Source organism: Poecilia latipinna, unplaced genomic scaffold (assembly GCF_001443285.1).
Source record: "Poecilia latipinna isolate Pla-1442-1.1 unplaced genomic scaffold, P_latipinna-1.0 Scaffold1505, whole genome shotgun sequence".
Lineage (NCBI taxonomy): Eukaryota > Metazoa > Chordata > Actinopteri > Cyprinodontiformes > Poeciliidae > Poecilia > Poecilia latipinna.
In genome coordinates, this window is record NW_015114121.1 from 128762 (window position 1) to 152572 (window position 23811).

General features: G+C 38.4%; 3 protein-coding genes across 4 annotated transcripts in view; 1 reads left to right on the top strand and 2 right to left on the bottom strand.

Annotated features, from left to right (window-relative positions):
* Positions 1 to 548: 548 nt before the first annotated feature.
* Positions 549 to 5090, bottom strand: vps72a (vacuolar protein sorting 72 homolog a). The gene is made up of 6 exons (XM_015057989.1): positions 4720 to 5090; positions 3937 to 4089; positions 3498 to 3618; positions 3132 to 3308; positions 1965 to 2109; positions 549 to 1613 (listed from the first exon to the last, which is right to left on the bottom strand). Exons 1-6 carry the CDS (start codon positions 4834 to 4836, stop codon positions 1223 to 1225), a joined length of 1104 nt encoding a protein of 367 aa, XP_014913475.1. The 5' UTR covers positions 4837 to 5090; the 3' UTR covers positions 549 to 1222.
* Positions 5091 to 6652: 1562 nt separating this feature from the next.
* LOC106963203 (leucine-rich repeat and immunoglobulin-like domain-containing nogo receptor-interacting protein 1) lies at positions 6653 to 15006 on the bottom strand. The gene is made up of 2 exons (XM_015057985.1): positions 14613 to 15006; positions 6653 to 9598 (listed from the first exon to the last, which is right to left on the bottom strand). Exon 2 carries the CDS (start codon positions 9584 to 9586, stop codon positions 7757 to 7759), a length of 1830 nt encoding a protein of 609 aa, XP_014913471.1. The 5' UTR covers positions 9587 to 9598; positions 14613 to 15006; the 3' UTR covers positions 6653 to 7756.
* Positions 15007 to 16453: 1447 nt separating this feature from the next.
* The window catches only part of ctss1 (cathepsin S, ortholog 1), an 8105-nt gene continuing 747 nt past the window's right edge, over positions 16454 to 23811 (top strand). The window contains exons 1-6 of one of the 2 annotated variants that reach the window (XM_015057991.1): positions 16454 to 16607; positions 20456 to 20579; positions 20674 to 20796; positions 22314 to 22466; positions 22572 to 22796; positions 23032 to 23197. In XM_015057991.1, coding sequence (XP_014913477.1) covers positions 20457 to 20579; positions 20674 to 20796; positions 22314 to 22466; positions 22572 to 22796; positions 23032 to 23197 — 790 coding nt within the window. In that variant the 5' untranslated portion in view covers positions 16454 to 16607; position 20456. Of the gene's footprint in view, positions 16608 to 18099; positions 18342 to 20455; positions 20580 to 20673; positions 20797 to 22313; positions 22467 to 22571; positions 22797 to 23031; positions 23198 to 23811 lie in introns of those variants that run through there. The other variant, XM_015057990.1, reaches the window with a different exon arrangement.

Sequence of the window (23811 nt, forward strand, 5' to 3'; positions counted from 1 at the left end):
TACACGTATTTGTTCAGATCTGCTTTAGCGTTGAGCTCTAAACATATTTCCATTCCGCTGTTTACGCAGAAAACGAGGAACTTAGGCATAAATATGCCTGCTGTAGATCGCAAATATGTTTGTCTTGACACAGAAGGCTGAAAAAAGAAAAGAAAAAAAAACTCTGCAAGGTTCTTTTTTTTTTATCCAGATCCTGCGTGGTCTTGGGTGGTGGGAAGGTGGAGGACTGTTACTATTTCTTATTGTCAATCCATCACAGGGCAACACAGAGACATACGGGAGAAAAAACATGCACACACGCACCGTGAGCCGAGGCTAATTTGGACATCAGTTAACCTGTCATGTTCTCAGACTGAGGGAGGAAGACGGAGAACCTCGAGAAAACTCTGGATTTGAACCCAGGACCTTTTTGTTTCAAGAAACCAGTTCTAACCACCATGAAGCACAGTCAAGTAGCAATGAAACAGATTTAACTTAAGATCGAAACAGTTAAATTTCCAAAACATGTGCACATCCAAATTCATTCAAAGAAAAGAAAAACATTTAAATCACAGTTTCAACTATTTATGTATTTATTTTTCCTCAGTTATCCCATTTATAGAAGGTACAAAATAGTTACATGTAAAAAAAAGAAAAAAAAGGTGAATATTTAAGTCAAACAGCCTTCAAGTTTGTGGGTGTGCAGACAAATGAAACTGAAATTTATGAAAACAAACTGTAATCACATTTTCATGTAAAAATTCTAGACTTTCCCAGACTGAGCTTTCCAAAGGCAACAAGGGAGGAAATAAGAAAGATACAAGGAATGCAAGAAGGAAAGAGACGCGAGGAAGAACACAAATAAGAAAGGATGGAGATGAGCAAACAAGAAAGATGCAAAGCTAGAATGAAATACACAGAATAAGGAATAAGTTCTGGAAGTACATGGGTGTTTTCATACATATCTAAACGTTGAAAACAATTAAATAAAATTCCAGACTTTTCCAGACTCTGTTGGAACTTTGTGCGCTGTTCTTAGCCGCTCGTCCCTGAATAATATCACTGAAATGTACTCTTCCTACAGCGACCCGTTAAGGTAACTCTTGCAGAGTGGAGAAAAAAGCACCAACTTTATTGAGTCCAGGCAGCGCATCCCATCGTGTGTAGAGGGTTTAAATTCTGCTCAGACGCAAAACATTCGCTGACTTCCAGATAGAAAACAAACCCTAAAGCCACTGAAACACTACGTGGTAAACCCACTTTGCTTGACGACCATTTTCTGACGGACTCCCTTCATGGAAGAGGCGTCGCCTCCCGCGCTTGCCGCCGAGCTGCTTGGAAACCCGTGAGCTGCCACGTATTTGCGGTACGCCTCTCGGATGATGCGGAAGGCTCGCGCGTTGGCGTAGGGGATGTCCGTGACCGGGTCCCGGTACAGCGCCGCCTTGTGCGTGACGGGGCAGATCTCCTGAACGGGGATCTGGGGGCCGGCCTGGGCGGCGGGAGGGAAGGTCGCCTCGAAGGCTTCGTCGTCGCTGAACGTTATGTAAGTCCGGGAGCACAGTCCTCCGGTGGGCTGCTGGGACGGCGTGGTGGGATTCTGCGGTGCCGTCTGAGAGACGTCCTGATCCAGCCTGTGGAAAACAAGATTACGACAATCAATAACTGCTGTATGCACTTTATTTATAAAGACCAGGATTTACTTTAATATTGCTTTTTTTTTTATCTCTTGCTTTGATGAAATCCCAACAGATACCCCTACAGGAGATTTAAAAAAAAACGTAATAAATCTTCTTACTAAATTGCATAACAGCTAAACATGATATAATGTTTTGGCATACGTTAATCTAGAGGAGATTAAATATTTATGGAGCAGATTATACTTGATGCAGACAAAAAAAAATGCATATATTAAAAAGGAGTCGCTTTCATGTCTGCAAATCTACTTTAAAGGTCATCAGAGTCAGACCGGTGGCCACACTTACCCCTCCACGTCAACATTTTCTTCTTTAAGGAGCGAGTGAGAGACCAGGGGCATCAGGACCGAATGGTAGCGGATGGTCGGTCCCTCGAAGCGACGCTTCTTATGGACTTGCTTCTTCTTGTCTGCTTCCAGACGCTCGTAGTTCTCTACAAAGAGAAACCGGAAACACCTTAGGATTCGGACTGCAGGCAAAACGCCTGAGAAAATGAAAATCCACCACTTTATTGACTAAATAAAGAGCACAACAAACATGTGCAAAATATGAACAAGATACATGTAGATCTTAGTTACTTAGAACAGTAAAGTCAAAAATAAGTTATTGATCAAAAGTAAAATTAAACGTAATGGAATAGCTTTTTTTTTTTTTTTTTTTCCGGTCAATCAAGAAGTGAAGCCAGTACGTCTCGTAAACATGTTGACATATTTCATCTCATTCTATCTCATAGTTATTTCTTACAGCTGGTAGAAACATTAAAACCAGTTTCTCACAAAATCTAAACATTACTGAACTGAAAAAAAGTCATTTCTAACACAAAGGTTGTTAAGGATTTATGAAAATAAAATAAAAGCTCTGCAGAAATTCAGTACACTGTCAGAGGTCACTTGACAGTTGTCATATCAACAACATTCAATCACTGATGTCCTAAACAAATCCTAGAGACGGTTTATATAAGCTGATCCTTCAGCCTTCACCGTTCTTCTGAATATACTTCATATCTTTATTTTTAGAAGACCTTTATTTGTTTTGTTTTATTCAAGAACTACTATCATCCCTTTTGTTGGATCATATTCTTTTTATTCTACTTCATTTCCAGCTGGGAAGGTACTGAATTTTAAATTTTCATCAGCTGTAAATAATAATCATCAAAATTAACAGATGTAAAGACTTTAAAACTATATCACTTTGTGTGTCATAAACCTGTCGGAATTTCACTTTTTAAAGTTAATTACTGGAATAAATTCACTTTCATTAAAATTCCAATTTATTGAGATGCACTTGGAGTATTTGCTTCAATGCAAGAGTCAAAGGAATATTCCAATATCATTTATTAAGCAGCATGTCTGCTGTCATTACTTTCATCTATTCGTATTGCTGCTCCTGCAGAGTTTCATCACCCGTTCTCTCAACACACAACGGAAAATACTGAGTTCTTGAAAAGGTTCTCACCCAGAGACCGAATGTTGACCTCAGCTGTGATCTTAGCCTCTGCCAGCAGCTCCTCCTGGGTCAAAGGTCGGTCCCGGTGAGCGCCTCTCCGTCTCCTAGGAGCGTCCTGACGCTCCTGTAGGCGAAGGTTGGTCTTCCTGGTGTGTTCACTGGTGGACTGTCGCACAGACTTCCGAGCTACAGAGCGGCAGAGACGTCATTTAATTACAAACCCAAAACTGACCCATTCCCTGAAGTAATTCTCATACAATAATCATGTGCTTATTATAATTATTTGTGGAACGATTACTTACTAGGATTATTTACAAAAAGAACTTGGACTATTAAACATAATTTAAGGGGAAGAAAATCATTTTTGCAACTTACGTTCAGCAAAATCGTGAAATTCTTGAGGAATCCTCCTTTTGAGCTCCACTTTGGTTTTCTCTGTCCTCTTCTGCTCCTCATTGGGTTTTTTAGGTTTGGGTTTTGCCACCTTTATAGGCTCCTTGGAATAAATATAAAATATATACCATACTAATTACTGACATCCAGGCGTAAACAGAACACGCTGCATGTCAGCTTGGGGTTTCACCAGTATATAATAGAGAAGATGGCCCTGCAGATGATAGTGATGGCTGATAGTAGCTTATGCGCCATGCTGTTAAAATCCTGATCTAGACTGTTTTTTTTTTATATTCAAGTTATTCTTTTAGATTGTGTTAGTGCTCGTAAAAATGTTTGTTTTTAAAAATTCTTTCAGAATGTTTCATTTGTAACTAACTTAAATGACTTAGAGGCTTAATGCCGAAAACTTCTAAAATACCTTATAAGCTTTTGTGACGACCCGACTCTTCCTCCGAGGAGCATCTTCCTCCTGGTCGCTGTCGGGCTCCTCACCCTCGTCGATATCAAAGTCGCTGTCCACCTCATCCTCTGTGTCCGAGTGCTCTCCGTGATATTCATCATCTCCCGATTCCTGAGAGCAGACAAATGGAGCCGTTCAGATAACATGACGAGAAGTAATAATGAGAATTTTAAAAATATATATTATCATTCAGGTTAGTTAAGCCTCTCCAAGGATTAGGGCGATGATACTATTGAAATGTGGTCAAATATAATGTTAAATGAAAAAACAGATGTTCAATACACAACTCAGATTCATACATGCAGGCTGAAAAGCATTATTGTTTAAATACTAATATCCGTGCTGCTGTACAAATAAATTATTGATTTTCTTCATACATTCAGAAGGCTCAAAACTAGTTTACATTTATACTTTCATGTTTTTATGTTCCATCTTGCATATCTGTTTAAAAATGTTTTACACAGATGCAAAACATTTGCATCTGTGTAAATGTTTTATTTTTTTACAAATAAAAATATATACGAAATATCGCAAACATTATATACATGCTTTGAATCAATTTATACTTTACCTATAATCTCTTACACTCTTATATAGGAAGGTAGCAAAATTAGTTGCATTTGTTTGAAGCACGAAATATTTTAAAAGTGCCACAGTTAAGACGTTTACTTCCCGTATCTAGGTAGTTCTGAACTATGAAGGTATTTATCTTTTTTTTTTTTTTTCGGTGTAATTTCTTACATCGTTGAAGCCTCCGTATGTTGTTTTGTAGAACTCATCCTCTTCTTCAGCATCCAGGAGTTTGGACATGCGGTTTCCCGCAGTCTTCCTCGGTTCCCGTCCAACTGCCAGGCTCATAGCTCCGTGCAATGCTAACCAACCTTAGCTTCTGTTTGTGCTGCTTGTTAATGTGTGGTCGTTTTGCTTTGATAAACTAAATTAATCTTTTTGTTGCCATGTTTATTTTATAATACTCTACCACCCCACGTCCAACTCACCAAATAGGCAAATCTCGATTTATTCAATAGAAAAACTCTATCGAACAGGGTGCTAACTGCTAAGCCCAACCGTAGTAGCAGAAAAGTTTTACTTCCGGGACACTCTGCGTACGTCAAGCCTATCGGATCAATGGATTTTCAAAATAAAGGAACTTTGGACCTTGCTGATTTATTTTCTAATTCAAAATATTAGAATATGCGCTACGATGAGGATTGTTTGTCAAATAAATAAATAAATAAATAAATAAATAAATAAATAAATGAATGAATGAATGAATAAATAAATAAATAAATAAATAAATAAATAAATAAATATAAGATAAAACTTCTAAGCAATTATTAAGCATACTTTTTAGTGGAAAGTTTACATGTCTTTATATGTCTTTGTTATAGTAAATATAAATATGCTTTAAATATCTTGTATATCTTAAATACTGTGTTTTTGTATGCGGATAATCATCATAATAGGCAGAAATAAAGACTTAAAGTCATCAGTTTGTCTGTAATTAATCTATATATAATGTTTTATTTAGTAAATTATTGAAATAAATGTATACCTTTCAATAATGTTCTAATTTATTGAATGGGACTGCTCTGACGTTGTGTTGCACCTAAAACAATCTGAAAATGTAAATCCAGTAGTTTCATGATTGATTCCCTTAGTAAAGGTAATACATTATGTCACTGTGGCTTTTAATTAAAAAATAATAATTAAAACAAAAGATTTATTCCATTTTAATTTTTGCAGAGTTTTTTGTAACTTAAAATGAAGCTTGCACTGCCGGTTACCTTTTTAAATCAAACGCCGTGGGATCCAGAAGTTTAAAAATATCTCCATATGAGATTTATTTACTTATTTATTGTACTCAGCTCCAAAACCTTCAATGCAAGATGCTTTTTTTGTTTTGTTTTAGCTCTACTGTACTGGAGGCTTGTTGAACGTTACTCTGGAAACAACTTGCTTCTTCTGTCTAAGCCCCTTGCTTGACACTGTCAGAGTTATTGTATTGTCATGGCAACAACATCACTTTTCCAACATCAGAGAAACAAAAGCTGACGGGATTATGGGCTGTGGTCTTGATAGTAAATGAAAAGCATCATCAGTCAGTTGTTAAAAGCAGTCATTTATTTTATTTTTACTAACACATGTATGTCATTAACAGAGTGTTTCTGTGTTCACAGCATGTGCAGCTATAGCTCCACTTTCTGGTGGATGCCTCTGATTACTGCTGTAGTAAACACGTCCTAAAACTGTGAGCAGAAATTGAAAGTTGTGACCTCAGAACTGATTCTTTACCCTTTGGATGCTGAGCAAAATGATATCTTCTTTCCCACAGTACTCACTCTGAAACTCAACAGTCTTTCAGTGGAAATAGACCCAAATCAATATTTTTCAATGAATAATCATTTTAATTCATGCAGCCCTCAGGTATTATTTAAAAAAAAACATTGCACCATAAACATGTTGAATAATGTACAATGCATGTGACAATGTAAAAAAAAAAAAACATAACCATTGAGAAATACCATAACCTTAACATAAGGCCAGGATCCCTTTTGGCATTTTATTTAAGGTCTAAAAAGAATCACAAGTTACATTATTGGCCATTATATTCCTCCTTTAAAGTACAAGTAAAAACACAAGTAAGCAAGCCATTTTTTTTTTTTTTTTTTTTTTTTTGTCTTTGACAGCCTACATATTTATTTGATAAACGGTAAAGATGTGTGAAAAGCCTTAAAATCAATTTCTCTCCTACTGCAGCACCATTTCACAGTTCCAGTTCTAAATGTTTAACTTTGAATGTAGATATTTGTAAGATTAGGCACAGTTTTGTATCCATTTTCTTGACTTATTAATATTAACAAAAGTGACTCATTTGAATGACATGTTTCCCTGTGTTTCCCATTTTTAAAGGCAGCCAAGACAAATCCGCATCTGTTTTATAACATATTCTGACAAACAGAAGTCATGGAGGCTGGATGAGAAGTTAATCAGCATTATAATTAACTTTAACATTAAAGGATGCGTTAAAAGACTTGCTATTCATTTTATAGTATTTATATAAAATACACAAACTGCAGGATCCAGTGACACCTGAGAATCAATTAAAGTGGCTCGTTAAAGTTTACACACAGCTAAAACCAGAAGTTTACATTCTCTGACTTAAAAGACTCTTTTCTGTTTCACTGTCTGGAGTTAAATCAGACCAAATTTTGTTTGTTTTAGGTCAGTTCGAAGGACCAAAATGATGTCTACTCGCTAAATGCCAGAAATAGTGAGAGAGAAAAAAAAAAAACTGTGATAGATTTATTTATTATGCCTTCAAAATTAGACTGTCAAAAAAAAAAAAAAACAGGACAGGCAGCTGAAAGTAAACCAGAAATAGGTATCGGCCAGAAAAAAAATCTGATTGATACATGTTTTGCTTTTATGTCTTAATCTCTCCAGATTTTATTTATGCCCTGTCAGAGCTGTTAGTTCTTTAATGACATGCAAAGTGTTTTTCTTCTACAAGAGGAAACAAGCGTGAAAAAAAATCCTTGTCAATAAAGATATTTTTTTTAGAAACTCAACTTAAAATCCTCACATTGTGTGTAATACGTCATGTCATGCTCGCATTCATTTAACTTGTCAGACACTGCTAAAAGTACATGGGAGTTAGTAAAAGGTAATCATTTCTTACATTAAATTCAAACATCTCAAATAGTCAAATGCATTTTATTTGTTCTCATCCAGCCACATCTTATGAAAAATATGTTTTTCGGTTTATCAAACGGACTCATATGAGTTTCATGGTGAACCTGCTCGTCTCCATGTAGTTTGACGTCCCCGTGTTGCTGTTGGACATGGCGCTGCGTGGCACGTAGGCGATCGTTGCCGTGTGCTTGATTTGCCCCTTTCCTTTGCTCCAGAAGAACATGAAAACGAAGCACACGGACACCGAGCCGAAGAATGAGACGAATCCGATCGTCGCCGCTATCAGAAGAGTCTTCACATCAAACGGGAGCTTCTCATCTCCATCCACTCCGGGGGGAGAGGAAGGAAAGGCAGGCCAGCCTTTAAGACGAAAGTGTTTTTTAGGAGATGATGGCAAGGCTTGGACATGAAGGCTGACGCGCAGGCTTTCATTTCCCGCTGCATTGGACGCCACGCAGATATAAGTGCCGCTATCGTGTGGCTGAGCGTAGCGCACTTCCAGGGAGCCGTTGGAGAGGGCCCGTATCCTGCCAACAGGCGAAACCTGCCTTAGTTGGGGATTAAGCCAGCTGACAGATGGCTGGGGGTCACCTTCTGAGCTGCAGTGAAACACCACCGAGTGTCCTTGATTCACTCTCACATCTTGGGGCCTCCAGTCCACAATCCGAGCCTGCCGGCAGGTGAGCAGGCTCGGTAGTTCATCCTCGGAGAACTCCAGGAAATTCCAGCCCTGCAGCTGGGTGGAAGTCATGCAGGTTGGCAGACGCCCACCAAAGTTCACGTACAGCCGCCTTCGAGCCACCCAAAGCAGGCGGCAGTCACACGCGAGGGGGTTGTTGTCGAGCCCCAGGCTTTTTAAGGTGACCACTGAATGGAAAGACCCCGCCTCGAGTGTGGTGAGAAGATTTCGCGAAACGTTCAGCACACTTAAATATCCCAAACCTTTAAACGCTCCGGTTTCGATGCTTGCCAGTGAGCCGCTGACGAGATGAAACTCTTGGAGCCGGAGTAAGTCTCCAAGCAGGTTCCCATGGATGTAAGTGATAGGGTTGAAAGAAAGGTCGATGGACACGAGGTAAACAAGGTGATGCAAAGCAGCGTACGGTACCTCTTTGAGGTTGCAGTGCTTGATGGATAAGGATGTGAGATTGAGGCCGAACAGACTGTTTCCTGACAGAGTCTCCAGCCTGGGGAAATGTGCAACGACGAGCTCCTTTAGGTGCAGCAGAGGGTAGAAAGAGTAGTTTGGCAGCGAGATGAGGTCCAGCTGGTGAATGTGAAGGCTTTTTAACACACTCAACTGAGTGAGCGCCTCGGTTGGCACAGCAGTGAGGTTAGAGCCATCAAGGTCCAGCCTCTGTAGGCCACTCAGTCCGGCAAAGGCTTGATTAGAGATAAAAACAAAGTCGTTATTGTCTGCTAGGAAAACCTGCAGAGATCCTAAATCTGTGAAGGTGAAGTCTAAGAGGACAAGAATCTCATTGCTGCTTATATCTAGCAGCTGCAAGTTTGTCAAACCAGCAAACACTCCCACGGAGATGATCCTGAGGTGATTGCGAGAAAGACGCAGCGTGAGCAGATTCTGCAGGCCGAGGAAGGCTTCCGCTTCCACCAGCGCCAGTAGATTGTCACTTAAATCGAGGTGTAAAAGCCGAGTTAGTTTGTGAAACTGCTGATTCATCAGAGTCTTGATCGTGTTGTGGGTCAGGTTGAGCAGCTCGGCATCTTGGGGGAGACCGTCAGGCACGGCACCCAGCTGAGCGCCAGAGCAGTTTGCCTCCAGAGCGGCGGCGTTGCAGCGACAGGACGGCGGACACAGCCAGAGGGACTCGGACGGTAGCGCCACCCCTGCAGCCAGCAGATACACAGCCCTCCAGTACAAACACAGGTGGGCTGCAGTCCCCTTAAACATCTGGAGACCTGCCTGTACGTGAGAGGAAAAGACAGTGACGCATGTTTAGTACATCTCAGAATGAAAATACGTCTTCTATACCCTTTTGAAGTGTTAGAAACTAGATATCGATCATTTCCTCTTGGCTGAAATGGTGAATGTTTATTATTCTGAATGTCTTTGATGTAAAAGACATGTAAATAAGGGTCACTAAGTTGATTTCCTGATAGATTTCTGCCATTTCTGTGCTATATTTAAGCACGCTACTAATCTTTAATCTCTAACAACTAACTTTTTACACTAAATAGGGATTACAGTCAATTCAGATTTTCCTTGAAGACCTACAAAGCTGTGAAAAAAATATTTGTCACCTTATGGATTTCCTGTGCTTCTGCTTTTTGTCAATCAATCAATCAATCAAATTGTATTTGTATAGCACATTTCAGCAGCAAGGCATTTCAAGGTACTTTACATAATTAAAAACAAAATAAAAACACAGTCACAGTAAATGTCACACTTCTGTTTCAAATCATCAAACTCATTTTACATAAAACAAATATAACTGCGAAAAAAAATAACATTTTGAAATTATGATTTTATTATCCAAACCACCCAAACACTGTGTGAAAATATAATCTAACTTACTAAATCCCATCTCATGTTTAACAAAAATATAGTGAAGATCTCGGAAAGTTAAAAGCTAATATTCTGTGAACTGACAAAATAAAAATGGGAGGAAGGCATCCTGTTATACCTGATGTAAAGCAAACACATCATTTTAAGATAAAAAAAAAAATAAAGTCACTCCAACAGACAAGCATGGTAGTTGCAGTATGATGATCAGGGCTGTTTCAGGATCTGTATTTGACAGCAGAAATCCTGAAGGAATATGTGCGGACATCAGTTTGTGATCTTCAGCTTAACCAGATTCGGTTTATGCTGCAAGAAAATGACCCAAAGTACAAGTGCAAGTCTGTCCCTGAACAGTTCAAAACATAAGAAGAAAAACCAAAATGAAGACTTATAGATTGGCCGAGACGTTTTCGGGTCTTCAGTCTTACAGAGATGCTGCGGTATTACGTAGAAAAGGTAATTCGTCCTTTAAACTCTACAATGTTGCAGAATTGAAGTAATTAATCAAGGAAGAGTCAACCAAAATTCCTCCACAGCATTAAAACGACAAATTTACAAACAAGCAGTTTTACGGGTTAGGAGGCTTTTTTCCCCCCTATTGATACGTCTAATCATTATTTGAAAGCTCTTTTGTTTTAAACTCTGATTATTTTTGTAAAATATCAAAGTTTTATTCATGATCTGAAACGTTAAATGAGCAGAAAGGCAAGAAGGAAGGGAACATTTGAATTTCACAGCACTGAATTTATGAAGTCAGCTTGATTAAATCACAAGCAGGTCTGTCTCCTAGGAAACAAACCATAAAGAAACGAAGAAGAACTCAAGACTCCTGCAAAGTACTGCATGATTTCACAGTAAGATTTTATAGGAGGCTGCTACTTTGGTCGTCAAAAGCGCATACAACAAGAAAAGAAAGCACTTCATGCTGAGAGTTACATATTTTATGTTTTTAATTAATTAATTACCAAAGAACGCAGGTAATTTAACACTTAACCCTCGGACAGCTCAGTTTTGCTGTTTACTTCTGGTTCTTTAGAAGCTGTGGTTAAAAAAAAGTAGAAGAAAAAAAGAGTAAAATGCATTTTCATTTGTAAACTCCTGGCTTCAACATGAGAAAGACGACCTAAGGAAGTCACCAAGCACTCTGTGTTGTGTTGAAGGGAGATAATGACAGCCTCAAGTCAAAGCAGATTAAAAAAAAATTGTTTTTGCTACAACTGATGGTGGCGAGGTAACCTTAGCAACACAGATTGAGGCTGCAGTCCAAAGGACGGTTTTATTTTAGCTTGACAGCGCTTGCAGGATTTATAAGAAAGAGAAAACAGTAAAACAAAGAGCAGGCTGTAAAGCCAGTGTGCTCTCGTCTGATGTGTGCACATAGAGTGATAAAGAGAGTAAACCGGCGCCACAGGAGGCTTCACATCGAGCCTGTGTTTCATCTCTTTAGCCATCGTTTCTTCTCTTCACATCTTTCAGTGCTTTTGTGAGCTTTTTTGTTTTTTTTCTTCCTTATTTATCTGTGACACATATGCTAATGTCGCAGCTTGAGAGTTTGCGCTGGCATTTCTCAACGCTGAGAAACGCCAGCAAATTCATCGCAAAGAGCTTTGTTAATTTAAAAGGTTGAGATTTAAACAAAACCCATGTTCTCTGCATTTTCATAGCACTAGCACTGATCAGCTAGCATATCAGTTTTAGGTTTAGCTGCAAAAGCTGAGATCACTTCTCCAAAATGTAATCAGCACACTGACTGCTTTGTCAGAGTGGCAGATGTAGTTTAGAGCTCTTCTAAAAACTGTTTAATTTATCGTCAGGAAAACTGAACATTGAAGATCGTTACACATGCAGTGGTTTTGAAAATATTGACCGCAGTCAGCATATTATCTTATTATTGTGATTTTAGGCCATAAAAAGTAACGTCTTCATCATTTAATATAGCACTTATGTACAATGAAAGAAGATTAAAGAAATATTTCAAAGCTCGTACTTTGTTGAAGCACTTTTTAATTTAATTTCAGCATTCAGTCGAGGAATCGATCAACATCCCACCTTGGCAAGGTTTGCAGTTCTACCCGGCGAATTTTCTCCAAATCTATCAGATTACGATGAGCTATCTCATCCAAAACCCACTGAGGTGTCAGGCCGAGAAGTGTAATTTGACAGAAAAAGAGTTCTTTCTTCATAGTCCAGATTACAGGAGATTATTATCATATATACATAAACGGTTCTCGTCTGAAATGTTGCTGTCTGCCTCTTTGCCTCTTGTCTTTTCCTCCAGTTTGGAGAAACATCCACTTTCTGTAATGTCTCTGTTGCGCCCGTTTCTCAAATTATTAGTCTTATTGCCATGTATAATCCTGTATGTTTTGTGTCACTGCTCTGACTGCTTTGTAAAACTGACATCTTTTCAATCCTTTGCAACCTTCCTGCATGTGCAGTTGACCTTTATTTCATCCGATTTACCATGACTGATAACTGTGGGCTGAATAAGAGTGAGCATTGAAACTGTTGTACTTCAACAAAGTGTTAATGCATTTGTTATTTGATATTTTCCCTTGAACTGTACAGAATAATAATTGCGTGCAAAAAGTTTCTAAATTATTTATCCCAGTGAAATCTGCAGCAAAAACCTCTGATGTGAGCAGAGATTATTCAAAGCCACTGTCATGCCACCAGTGCAGAGCTTGCTTGAAATTAGATGTGGTTGCATCTTCTGATTCTTCTCCAAAAGTGATACATTTTGGATAATGATCCTTCACTCACAGTTCTGTCAAAGATCACTGAACTGCACGACAAATCAAATTAAAACTTCCAAAAGCAAAATCTTTCAGTTTTCCAGAGGCAATTCAGAGATGATCTCAATGTATTTATTACTGTAACAATCTACAGTTTTACTGGTTAAAGTTATAAAGACACGGCAGAAAAGAAATCTTTCGGTTTTTTATGACAAAAACATCCTTAAATGATGACTGTTTATATGGATTTTCTAATGAAAGCCTTTAAAACTGAGTGTCCTTTATTGCTCAACAAATAAAAACCTTTTTAAAAAAATCTAAGCATGTCAAAGTTAAAAAACAGAACATTTTGTCACAGTCCAAAAACATATAAACATATATATAGAGTCCAAATTGTAGCATAGTTACTAAAGAGTTGTATTGTATTAGTTGTATCTTATCTGTTATTTACATTCATAATGTCATTTTGCCACAATCAATGCAAAACAAAATCTGTGTTGACTTTTTTTTTTTACTGAGACATTAATCTCTATTGTCTGAGTAAAAGAGTCTAAAAAATACCATTCATGTTACAGGGATATAATCCTCTTGTCATAAAATATCAGACGCATTAATGCGGTGACAGTAGGGGGCTGACGTTTGGAGCAGAGATCGTGGCTTTATTATTCCTAGAACTATGATCATATAACAGATAAATATGTGCCGTAATATCAGGAAAGCCTGTTAGAGGTTCTAACATTTCTTTCCTCAACCTCTGAATCCTCCTAAACTCCATTCATTCATTTATACATGGTTGGGCAGCTGCAAAACCCACCAGCAGAGGGCAGAATAAGTAGCGAATTGTATGCGAGTTTATATCAACAGCAGAGATGATCTGTTACTGGGAAAAACGCCCAGTTTCTGTCACTCACACACACACACACACACACACACACATAGTGAGTTATCCCTCTTGTCTGTGAGTGTGATTATTCCATGTGAGCACGAAAACAACAATCTCTTTAAAAGCTAAACAGAACCCTCAGATACAGCAAACTGACTGCAGGTGTGACGAAGTCCAGCTCATCAGAAAATGTGAGACTTGCTGGTAAAAATCTCTTCAAGCTGCCAGAAAAAAAAAAAGATAGAAACAAAAACAAGTGACATATAAAGTGTGATCTGTGTTGGCAGAACTGCGCTCATAACTTCCAGTGCTGTACAGAGCACACCAGAAAAAGAAACATGAGAGGAATGGGAATTTTTTTTCCCTCAGCTTTTGCAGAAATAATAATTCATCTCAAAGGACATAACATACATTTTACCTCTCCTGTAAATTTCTCTTCCTTGTGCAATGCTGCTTCTTCCAAATACATCTAGTTTAAAATCTGTGCTGTTTCTTTTGCCTGGTAAGATTTTTTCCAGGAAACTGAAGTAGTCTTGATGATGTTTGTTGTTTGGATGAAGCATCTGATAATGATGATGATGATGATGATGATGATGATGATAGCAGCTCTGCACATCTCAGAAACCATTACTCAATTTGAAAATATGTTAATCTATTTATTTATTTTTTTTACTGTTGCTGTAGTTTCTAACTCAAACACAGGCACATTGCCTCACTTAGCAAACATTATCACAATGATTTTTTCTTTTTTTTTTTTGGAGTAAAGAAAAGAAAAAAAACAAACATGGCAACTCACCTTTTCTTCAAATCGAACTGCTTGTCATCCTGGTCGCTCACTTTTTAAATGCAAATCTCTTTCCTTGCTGTTGTTGTCTGAAGTGAACACGAGCAGAGATGATTCAGACGCCGCGTCCAAGTAAAACAAGCAGTTTGAGAGAGCAAACACGCAAGGAGCAACAAGAAAGCTTCCTCCTCCTCTCCTTCCCTCCCCCCCATCGTGAGAATGCAAACTCCTGAGGAAGCGTGATGCTGCAGCTCGCTTGCCTCTCCGTCCTCATGGCAACAACAACATCCCGGCTGTGGATGTGGAGAGCGTGCAGGGGGATTATATGCAATAGCTGCTGGACTCCCTCTCCAACACACGGCTCTTGGATGGCAGGATGCAGGTCTGCCCATCGCTTGCGATGTCGAAGCAACACCTGATGGGGAAGAGTCCGAGCAACAGACACCTGACAGCCGTCATAACCTGTAGAAAGTTTGCAAAACTGATACAGATTGAAAATAGTGCTTTTGCACATGCATTCTGGTTGATCTGAGCTTTTTGGTATTGCACTTTTAGTTAGTAATCCATCTAGATTAATTATGTCATTTATAATAAATAATTTTCAACACCAAATAGGTCTAATAATTTTTATTTTTGTGGTACGGAAAGTGGTGGAATGAAACGGAAATCTTAATATTTAAGAGAGAGAACCTCTTGGAACTGTGGGTCAAATCTTTACACACACATAATTATTGAGGCGCTTGAGTTATCAATCAAATTAGAATCTTTATTCCAGATTTAAGAAACTGTGTGAATCCTGTGATATTAACTGAAGTGGAAGCACTCAGATGGCAAATCTTAAAACAGGGGAACAGCTTTAAAAATTGTGATACAGGACAGGATGTTATTGTTTGAGTCTAAACTTAATCATGCTTCATTGTTATCGGAGCTTCATTTTCCTTTACATTAAGCATAGCAAACCAAAACAAAACCAAGAAATGTCAATCTAATCAGGATTTCCTGGATTTAAAGTTGATTATTGGCGTCAGCAGACCTGGCAGCAGCCAAAGACAAGCAATGTTCTTTTTTTTTTTTTTATTATTTTGTTAGTTTTTTTTTTTTTTTTAAGAGAGAAATGATGCTTTGCCTGACTTTCATATTCCAATCTGCTGATAAATAATGAGAGCAGTTCATTTATTTCCTCTTAGAAAAAAAAAATACCACTATTAATTTTTCTGCACAGACTCTTTTATCTAGGACATCTGTCTAGATTTTCTTTTATTGTTTTATGCCACATTGACATCCTGAACATTGATACTTATGTTTTTCAACTGCACAAATAAATAGCCAGACTGCAAATCTACAATGGCAAATAAAGCTTTGGTGGATTAATGAATTGAGGTCAGCAGCCAGGAGGCAAGTAAATAATCCGAGAAGGGAATCGATTGAGACTAACACGACCTTCACTCTCAACATTATGCCCCCAGACAGGGAGTCAGCTTTAAGGAGAAACCAATAAAGTCTCGTTTTTTGCAGTAAATTGAGAGTTGTGCAAACTCTTCATATTGCATCGAGTGAAAGTCGTCTTTATAAGTTTAGAGATGGCCACAATGCCGGCATGATGTCATCTTAATGAAGGTGTTAAGTAGACCCACCTGCCTCTTCGCTCAGCTGCAGGATCCTGAGGTGTGTTGACGCACAAACTATCTGGGATTTCGGCACAATAAGAGCTTGTGCTGAGTCAGAAACTTACCATCTGCTGCCATACCTCAGGGAACCTGCGCTCATCAGCAAATCTCTTTCCAAACCCGGATTCAGGAAGGGGGGAAAGATCAGAGGTGAACTCCTGCAGCAGTCTGAGCCAAATCAAAGTTCAGCGTTGCGTAATAACGTGATAACATTTGTTTCATTATATCTGCTTCCTGTTTGTCCGGTGTTGTGGCTGGATTTCTATGGGGTTTTTTTGCTACGTTGAGGACAGTAAGCAGTGAAGTGGAGCGTATAAAAGGAGAAGTGTGTTAGAGCAAGGTAAGCTGCAGACAAACAAAAAACAAAAATCTGTATTTTAAATCTGAGTATATTTCTCACAACTAGTCTTCACACTCGTGTTTTAAAGAACGACCTTTCATTTGTTTCTAGGCCTTTTCTCACTGTGACAACACAAGGAAGTTCAACAGTATAAAACGAGACGTTTTCGTGTCCAAATGCATAAAGACCGAGTCTGGCCTAAATAAAAACTTTGTTTCTGGCAGCTTCTACTTTTACTGTTTTAATCTTGAACTCCATATTAAGGTTAAAGATTCTATTTTATTGTGTTATACTCTTTGTTGTTGCACGAATTATAAATAATAAAGGACCAATTCTAGTTCATCAGACAAACTTATGTTTTATTACTGTTGAGAGTTGATTTCACCTATCCAAAGATTATATCCTCTCATTGTGATCATAAACAATAAATTAATGTCAGACTTTTAAAGATAGTAAACTTGGGAATTTCCTCCAATCCACACAAGGAGTTGAGGTCAGAGTCATCCCACAAGCCTAATGTTTGCCAGCTTTATTTCATTTCATTGACCTGTTACTAACCTAACTAAGTACATTTTTGGAGCAAGATCTTCTTTCTTGGTTGGCACCCTCTGAGTCTGTGGCTCCGCTGTACTTTACTGATAGTGACACTGACGTCCAATAAGAAACTGGGCTACATGACTAAGCTTTGATACGGTTGGTTTTTCCAGCCTCAAGTGAAAATTTGTCGACTACAAAAAGAAGTCTGGTTTGCAACAAGAAGCCAAACAGTTTAAGTGAAATTTACTAACAATGGCAAGAAGAATGTTCAAGTGTTTGATGTTATTTTTTTGCCAAAAATATGAGGTAACACTTTTAATGCAAAGTTGCTCTAAAAGTTGCATTGAAAGTCCATTAAAAGTGCCAACGTTGCATTAAATTGCCATTATTTACAAAATCATGCAAAGTTGGCACTTTTAATGGACTTTCAATGCATCTTTTAGAGCGACTTTACATTAAAAGTGCCATTATTTACCGAATGACACTTCATGACGACATTCATAAACATTCATAAAGACGTCTTCATGTTCATAGCAGATGTTATGTCATGTTTTTGACAGTGTCATGTCAGTCTTATAAACACCCCTTCAAATTAAGTGTTACCAAATAGGTAGATTGTTACAGACAGAAAGTTTGGTTGAAGTGCAACTTCCCATCAAAAGGCATGTCTGGAATTTGCACATACGTTTTTTTTTTATTATTATTATACATGTGGGAAATCTTTTTTTTTTTTTTTTTTTTTTTTCCCTTCAACTCTCCAAAAACACACACACAATTCAAATCCACCGTAAAAATCTAATGGTCCAAAATGACTGGATCCAAACCATTAACTGTATTTCTTCTTTTTCTACGTCAGCATACAGTATCAGAGCATGACTCAGTATTATGCCGGTAAACAGCGAAGCCTTGCACGAATAAAACCGATGGTTTCATCTGAAATTCATTCCTTAACTTCTGCATTTTCAAGACTTGGTTTTGGTTTGTGTGACGTTTTGCAATACCTTCATGTTTCTCGGCTGCTGCAGTCATGCTGGCAGGTTATATTGGGCCGAATGCAGCTGGTAGAAAATGAGACTCACATGACGAGCCGCAGAGCAGATGTAACAGGAAACAAGACTTCTCCTTTAACAGAGAGTCCGTTCCCCGGGTGTCATTTGCTCCTGGGACGTTAGTAACTCACTCATTGATCCTGTCAAGGTATGTGCAATCCTGGTTTTGTGTTTGGGGTAACAAAGAGATGAGCTGCTTGGTAAATATAGCGAGCAAATTCAATTATTATGCATTAGGATTGCTAGGAAAGTAACCTAGGCATGCTTGTGAAACCTGTTTTAACTTCCCCTTTGTGAGCATGTGTAAAAATATAAAAATACACACTTTATCATCATTTACAGAAATATAAGACAGACCTCCTTTACTCTCATTAGTTCTTGTGCACCAGCACCAGTGATTGTTTAATTTTACTTGTGATGCTCCATTTTCAGGCGTTGAATTATTTATCGGCTTTCTGTCTCAGGTTAGTTAAAATTATGCAAAAAACAGTTTAAATCCAGACACATGAGAACAGTTTCTAAAAACATTTTATGTACTTGATGTGGAAAAACTGGGCATCATTAATCTGGAACCATGTATTTGTGATGCATTATTTCAAAGCTTTTTCCATGTTTAGTGTGAAATTTATTCTGAAAATTTCAAAGAAAACAAAAATACTGTAAGATGTCAAACCACCATTTGTTTATAGTAGTTTGACTATTTCTATTTGCTACATTCAAGATTAAAAAGGAAGATGTTTTCAAAAGTGCACATCAGTTTCATTAGCTGCATTTTAAGATGGGTCAAACTTTTTGATGTTTCTTTCACAAGCGTCTCCACCTTCTCCTCTTTAAAACTAATTTGGCAGCATAATAAGAGTTATTGTTCATTTGGAGGGCCGCTTTGTGCAAAAATCTCTAACTTCATGGTTGATGTCGTAACATGAAACTTCAGTATTTGGTACATTGACTTTTGAGGAGTTGTCTTGAAATGCATTCATATGTGAGCGTGCATTTAACTAAAATTATATGAATTCCTGTAACAGATGAATAGAAACCCATGAAGTAATCGCCTGGGGTTCCCCAAGTTGTCTTATTTAAGTTTTTTTAAAAATCCCCCATCTCAGTATTCTGACAAATAATTTTATTAATCCTAGTTTATCCAGACGAGAAAACAAGAATAGCTTAATTTAATTCTTAATGAGAAAAAAAGTTTTGCTTGTATACAACTTTAGAAAAAATGAAATAAAAACCTTTTGCTTATTCCACCAAATATTGATCTCTGAACTCTTCCTGAGTCAAAACATTGGTATTGTTGTTTCTAAATGAATTTAAACTTGTTTTCTTTGCATCATTTGAGCTCTGAAAGCTCTGCATCTATTTCATTATTTTGACCATTTCTCATTTTCTGCAAATAAATACAAATTTTTTGCTTGTGATTTCAGAGACATGCTGTCAGAAGTTCGTAGAATAAAAGAACAATGTTCACTTTACTCAAACATAAACCTGTAAAAAGGAAAATCAGAGAAAGTGATTGTCAGATTCAAACAACCTAAAAATATTCAAAAAGGAGAAAGACAAGAGAGTTTTAGATTTACTTGCAAGGAGAACGGACAGAGACGTGCTTCAGTTACGATCTCCTACCGCTCTGAAGCACGTCCTGCCGTACCCTTTCTTTTTTTTTCCCCCTTAGCGCAATCCCTAATTACATAGCTATATCTTGAGTTAATCACATCGCGTTGCTCCTTCTTCTGTTCTCTTGAGTCACAAGCTTGTTGCACCTAAAGGCTGACATAGTGCAGAGTGCAGAGTGCAGAGTTCAGTTCCTGTTTGTTTCCTACTGTAGCTGCAATACAGGAACTGATGAACTCACAGAACAGTGGTGACATGCAGCACAACTAAAACAACTTCACACACATCAAACACAGTAAACATAGGATAAAATATACTAAATATTTCTAATATTGATCATTTTAAGTGGTCTCTCAATTCTTTCCAGAGCTGTAAATATTGAAATATGGCCACAGCTGTACATATTTTTATCAAATATAATTCTGGGGCACAGTGTCAATTTCTTTTCAGGTTAAGAACATATAATCAGTGGGTAAATAGAGAGAAACCTTCTCACCAATATTGACAGGCAGCACAGTTAATATCTGAGCCATAACGCTGAGGTCCTAATGTTAAGTTTAAGAATATCTGATCAGTCAAATAGTTCCCCAGCTAGAAGTCTGAGACGACACCCGATCGCGTTAAATGTGTTTTGTTTTTCTTTTCTTCTAGGATGCCTGTCTGGTTGAGTGCAGTTTTGCTCCTGGCAGCTGTGATCCTCTGCTGCTCTTCATCAGCCACAAACAGATTGTGGGACGACTGGAGAGCTCAGCATGGCAAAGCTTATGACAATCAAGTATGAGTTAGAGAGAAGAAATAAATAAATTTATAATATTCAACACATTTCTTGTCGTACAAATGTGCAAACGTGTTTGATGGGACCGTTTCAGACCGAGCTGGACTTCAGGAGAACAGTGTGGGAGAAAAACCTGCTGTTGATGCTGAGACACAACCAGGAGGCTTCAGCAGGAAAACACAGCTTTACTCTGGGACTGAATCATCTCGCTGACATGGTAGGATGAGGCTCTAGCGGCGGGTCCCGTCCGTCTGCCTTTCTGAGGCCTAGCAAACGAAGCAGAAGAGCAGTGATCTAAAAAGGCGGGCAAGCCAGCTGACCTCAAAACAAATAAGAAATAGTCAGAAAAAAATAGTAAAACTCAGCAATAATTAATGCAGAGCGAAAAATCTGCTTTCTCAAGCCTTTGGCAGCATCTAAGCCAGAGGTCAGCAACCTTCACGACCCTTAGAGCTTTTTTTATCTGCTGAAAAAAAAGTGCATAGAGGCAGGAAAGAAGCATGAGTGTTTCAAGCAAAGTAGCTTTTTTTTTTCTTTTTTTTTTTGTAAAGCCTACTATAGAAAATTTGTTTGGATTTTTCTTTTGAAATAAAGTAAACCATTTCATTTTTGTATTTAAAAGGTTCAATAACATAAACTATTATCACTCTCAGTGGTAAAGTTGTGCATATACTGCATACAAATCCAATGAGAAGGAGGTTAAAATAGGCACGATACGAGCCTGTTTCTGTGCAACTTGCAAGAAAACACTCCATAGAAGGAAAAAATGTAGATTTTTTCTTCAAAAAAATGAAAAATTAAAAGCATAAACAGATATTCAGTTGCAAAGATGAAGAATCTGAATATGCAGGGTCTTTTCTAAAGGATATCACAAGGTGGTTTTTATTTGGTCGGAGAACCTGGGCAGAAATGCCTGGATGGGTGTAGCATGTCAACGCTCTGCAGGAGTCTGGCTCCAATGTTTGGGACGCTCACACAAGCTTTTGGCTCGCTGTCAGAGGACAGAGCACTGCAGAACATTGGAAAGTGCCATCACTGTTCAGCAATATCCATGAATAAAAGAAGACAGAGTGCAGGATGATACTGAAGAATACAGCCAAAGAGCAGAGCAGAGACCCCGTTCAGAAATGGGATTCATTTTAATCTTCTTCTCATCAGCACTTAGTGGGATTTTTAAAAATCCTTTTTTTGTTGTTATTGTTTTGCCTTCCACAAAAAGAAAACACACACATATCTGAGACACTGAACACTTTTCTGAACAAAAGAACATTTTATTAAGCTCAAAACAAAAGCACTGGTCACAATAGTATGATGCAAAAAGTTGGTGACATTTCAACCGGCAGTGGAAATGCTCTCCTGAATATGCCAGACCGTGAAATAACGTACCGAATCCCAGTGAAACCGGGCCCAAGCCATTGTTCCAAAGAAGCTCCTAAATGTGCAGCATAAACACATAACACTCACAAACACACTGGACTGTTTCACGAATACTACAGAGGAAAATGCTCCGCCTTGAATGGTATCAAAGTCAGAAAATAGTTTTTAAAAAATATCTTCCATCTGCATGTTTTTAGTATCCATAAACTTAAAACTCAATTTAAGCTGTAGAAACTTTTACGACGAGTTGCAATTTAATGTAGGATTTGTTAGTCTCACTTTTTGATACACCCATTGTCCCCTGGGTTATTTTGACAAACACTATCCCTGTGTTTTCTGTTGTGTTTCTGCTTTAAGACGGCCGAAGAAGTTAATGAGAGGCTGAACGGTTGGAAGGTGGAGGAGCTTCTCGATCTCAGGAATGACACGTTCAGAGACACAAATGACTCATCACTTCCTGCAAGCGTCGACTGGAGGTCAAGCGGACTGGTCGGTCCCGTCAGAAACCAGGTACTGAATGAGCTGCCGAAGGGAGATCAGCAAAACCTGGAAGACAACAGAAGCTCTAAATATATATATATATATATATATATATTTTTTTTTTGTTCTTTTTAGGGTTTGTGCGGTTCATGCTGGGCCTTCAGCGCTCTGGGAGCTCTAGAGGGGCAGATGATGAAGCGAACAGGCGTCCTCGTGATGCTGAGTCCACAGAACCTGGTGGACTGCAGCGCTAAGGAGGGAAACCTCGGCTGCAGGGGAGGATACATCACCAAGGCCTTCAGCTACATCATTCACAACGGAGGCGTCGACTCAGAGAGCTCATACCCCTACGAACACAAGGTCATCCTCTGAACGCTGACGCAGACCTTCTTTTCTTTTTTCTTAATATTTTTAATTTACTATACTCATCAAAAATAGAATATCCTAATGTCCTTTTTGTCCCCTCTAATGAGTCGCATAGTGTCGAGTTTATCTTTAAGACAAAGGCAAAGATCGTAAACTGAACAGAGAGCGGTGATAACAGCTTGAATAACACATTTTCTACACTTCTAACATTTCCCCGTCTTGTTTGCAGAATGGAAAATGCCGCTACTCGCTCCAAGGCAAGGCGGCTCACTGCTCCAACTTTCACGTCCTTCCACCGGGGAACGAGTTGGCTCTGCAGGCTGCAGTGGCATCAGTGGGACCAGTTGCCGTGGCTGTGAACGCCATGCTGCCCTCGTTCCATATGTACAAAGGAGGTGAGGATGCTGACGGCTCTGAAATCAGGGCGTTTGCCAGGGCTCGCACTTGCAAGTCAACCTTCCTACGTTTTAAGTCAGATTTGTGATGAAATATTTAGAATAAGTTTCATAGATAAAGCTGCAAATAATGTGCAAGTTTTCCTGTTTTATGGTTTGAAGGTGAAAATCAAATAGTTGTGAAAATGACTGATTTTGTTGGTATGAAACTGATTTGAAGAAATATTTTTTTTTTTTATCTATAGAACAGCAGGTTAGCTTCTCCTACAACACTTCACAAGGTTGTGGAGTACAGTAATGAATCTTTGACTTTTCCTCTGAGTACAGTCTACTTGGTTCCTCTCTTAAGCTCTTCTCTTCAGCTCACACACAGGATTTATGTCTGTGGACTGGAAAGTGTTCATTTTATGTTTGGTGAACCGTTTCTGTGTTCTTTTAACCAAATTATTTTAGTCATCCAGCTTAAAGACCCATCGTCCATCCATTCTCAGTTATTTGGCAGAGACAAACATATTTGATTTAAAATTATCTTGTGTTGCTGAGTTTGTGATGCCGATGACCCTACAATGGTTCCAAAAGCATTTGGGACAGGCCCAGCATCACAGAACCTCCAC

Coding starts and splice junctions, on each gene's coding strand:
- vps72a (XM_015057989.1), bottom strand. CDS start 4,836: ATGAGCCTGGCAGTTGGACGGGAACCGAGGAAGACTGCGGGAAACCGC. Junction 3,309..3,497: donor ATTTCACGATTTTGCTGAAC/GTAAGTTGCAAA, acceptor GCCGCTCTGTAG/CTCGGAAGTCTGTGCGACAG. Junction 1,614..1,964: donor GAAAATGTTGACGTGGAGGG/GTAAGTGTGGCC, acceptor TGTTTTCCACAG/GCTGGATCAGGACGTCTCTC.
- LOC106963203 (XM_015057985.1), bottom strand. CDS start 9,586: ATGTTTAAGGGGACTGCAGCCCACCTGTGTTTGTACTGGAGGGCTGTG.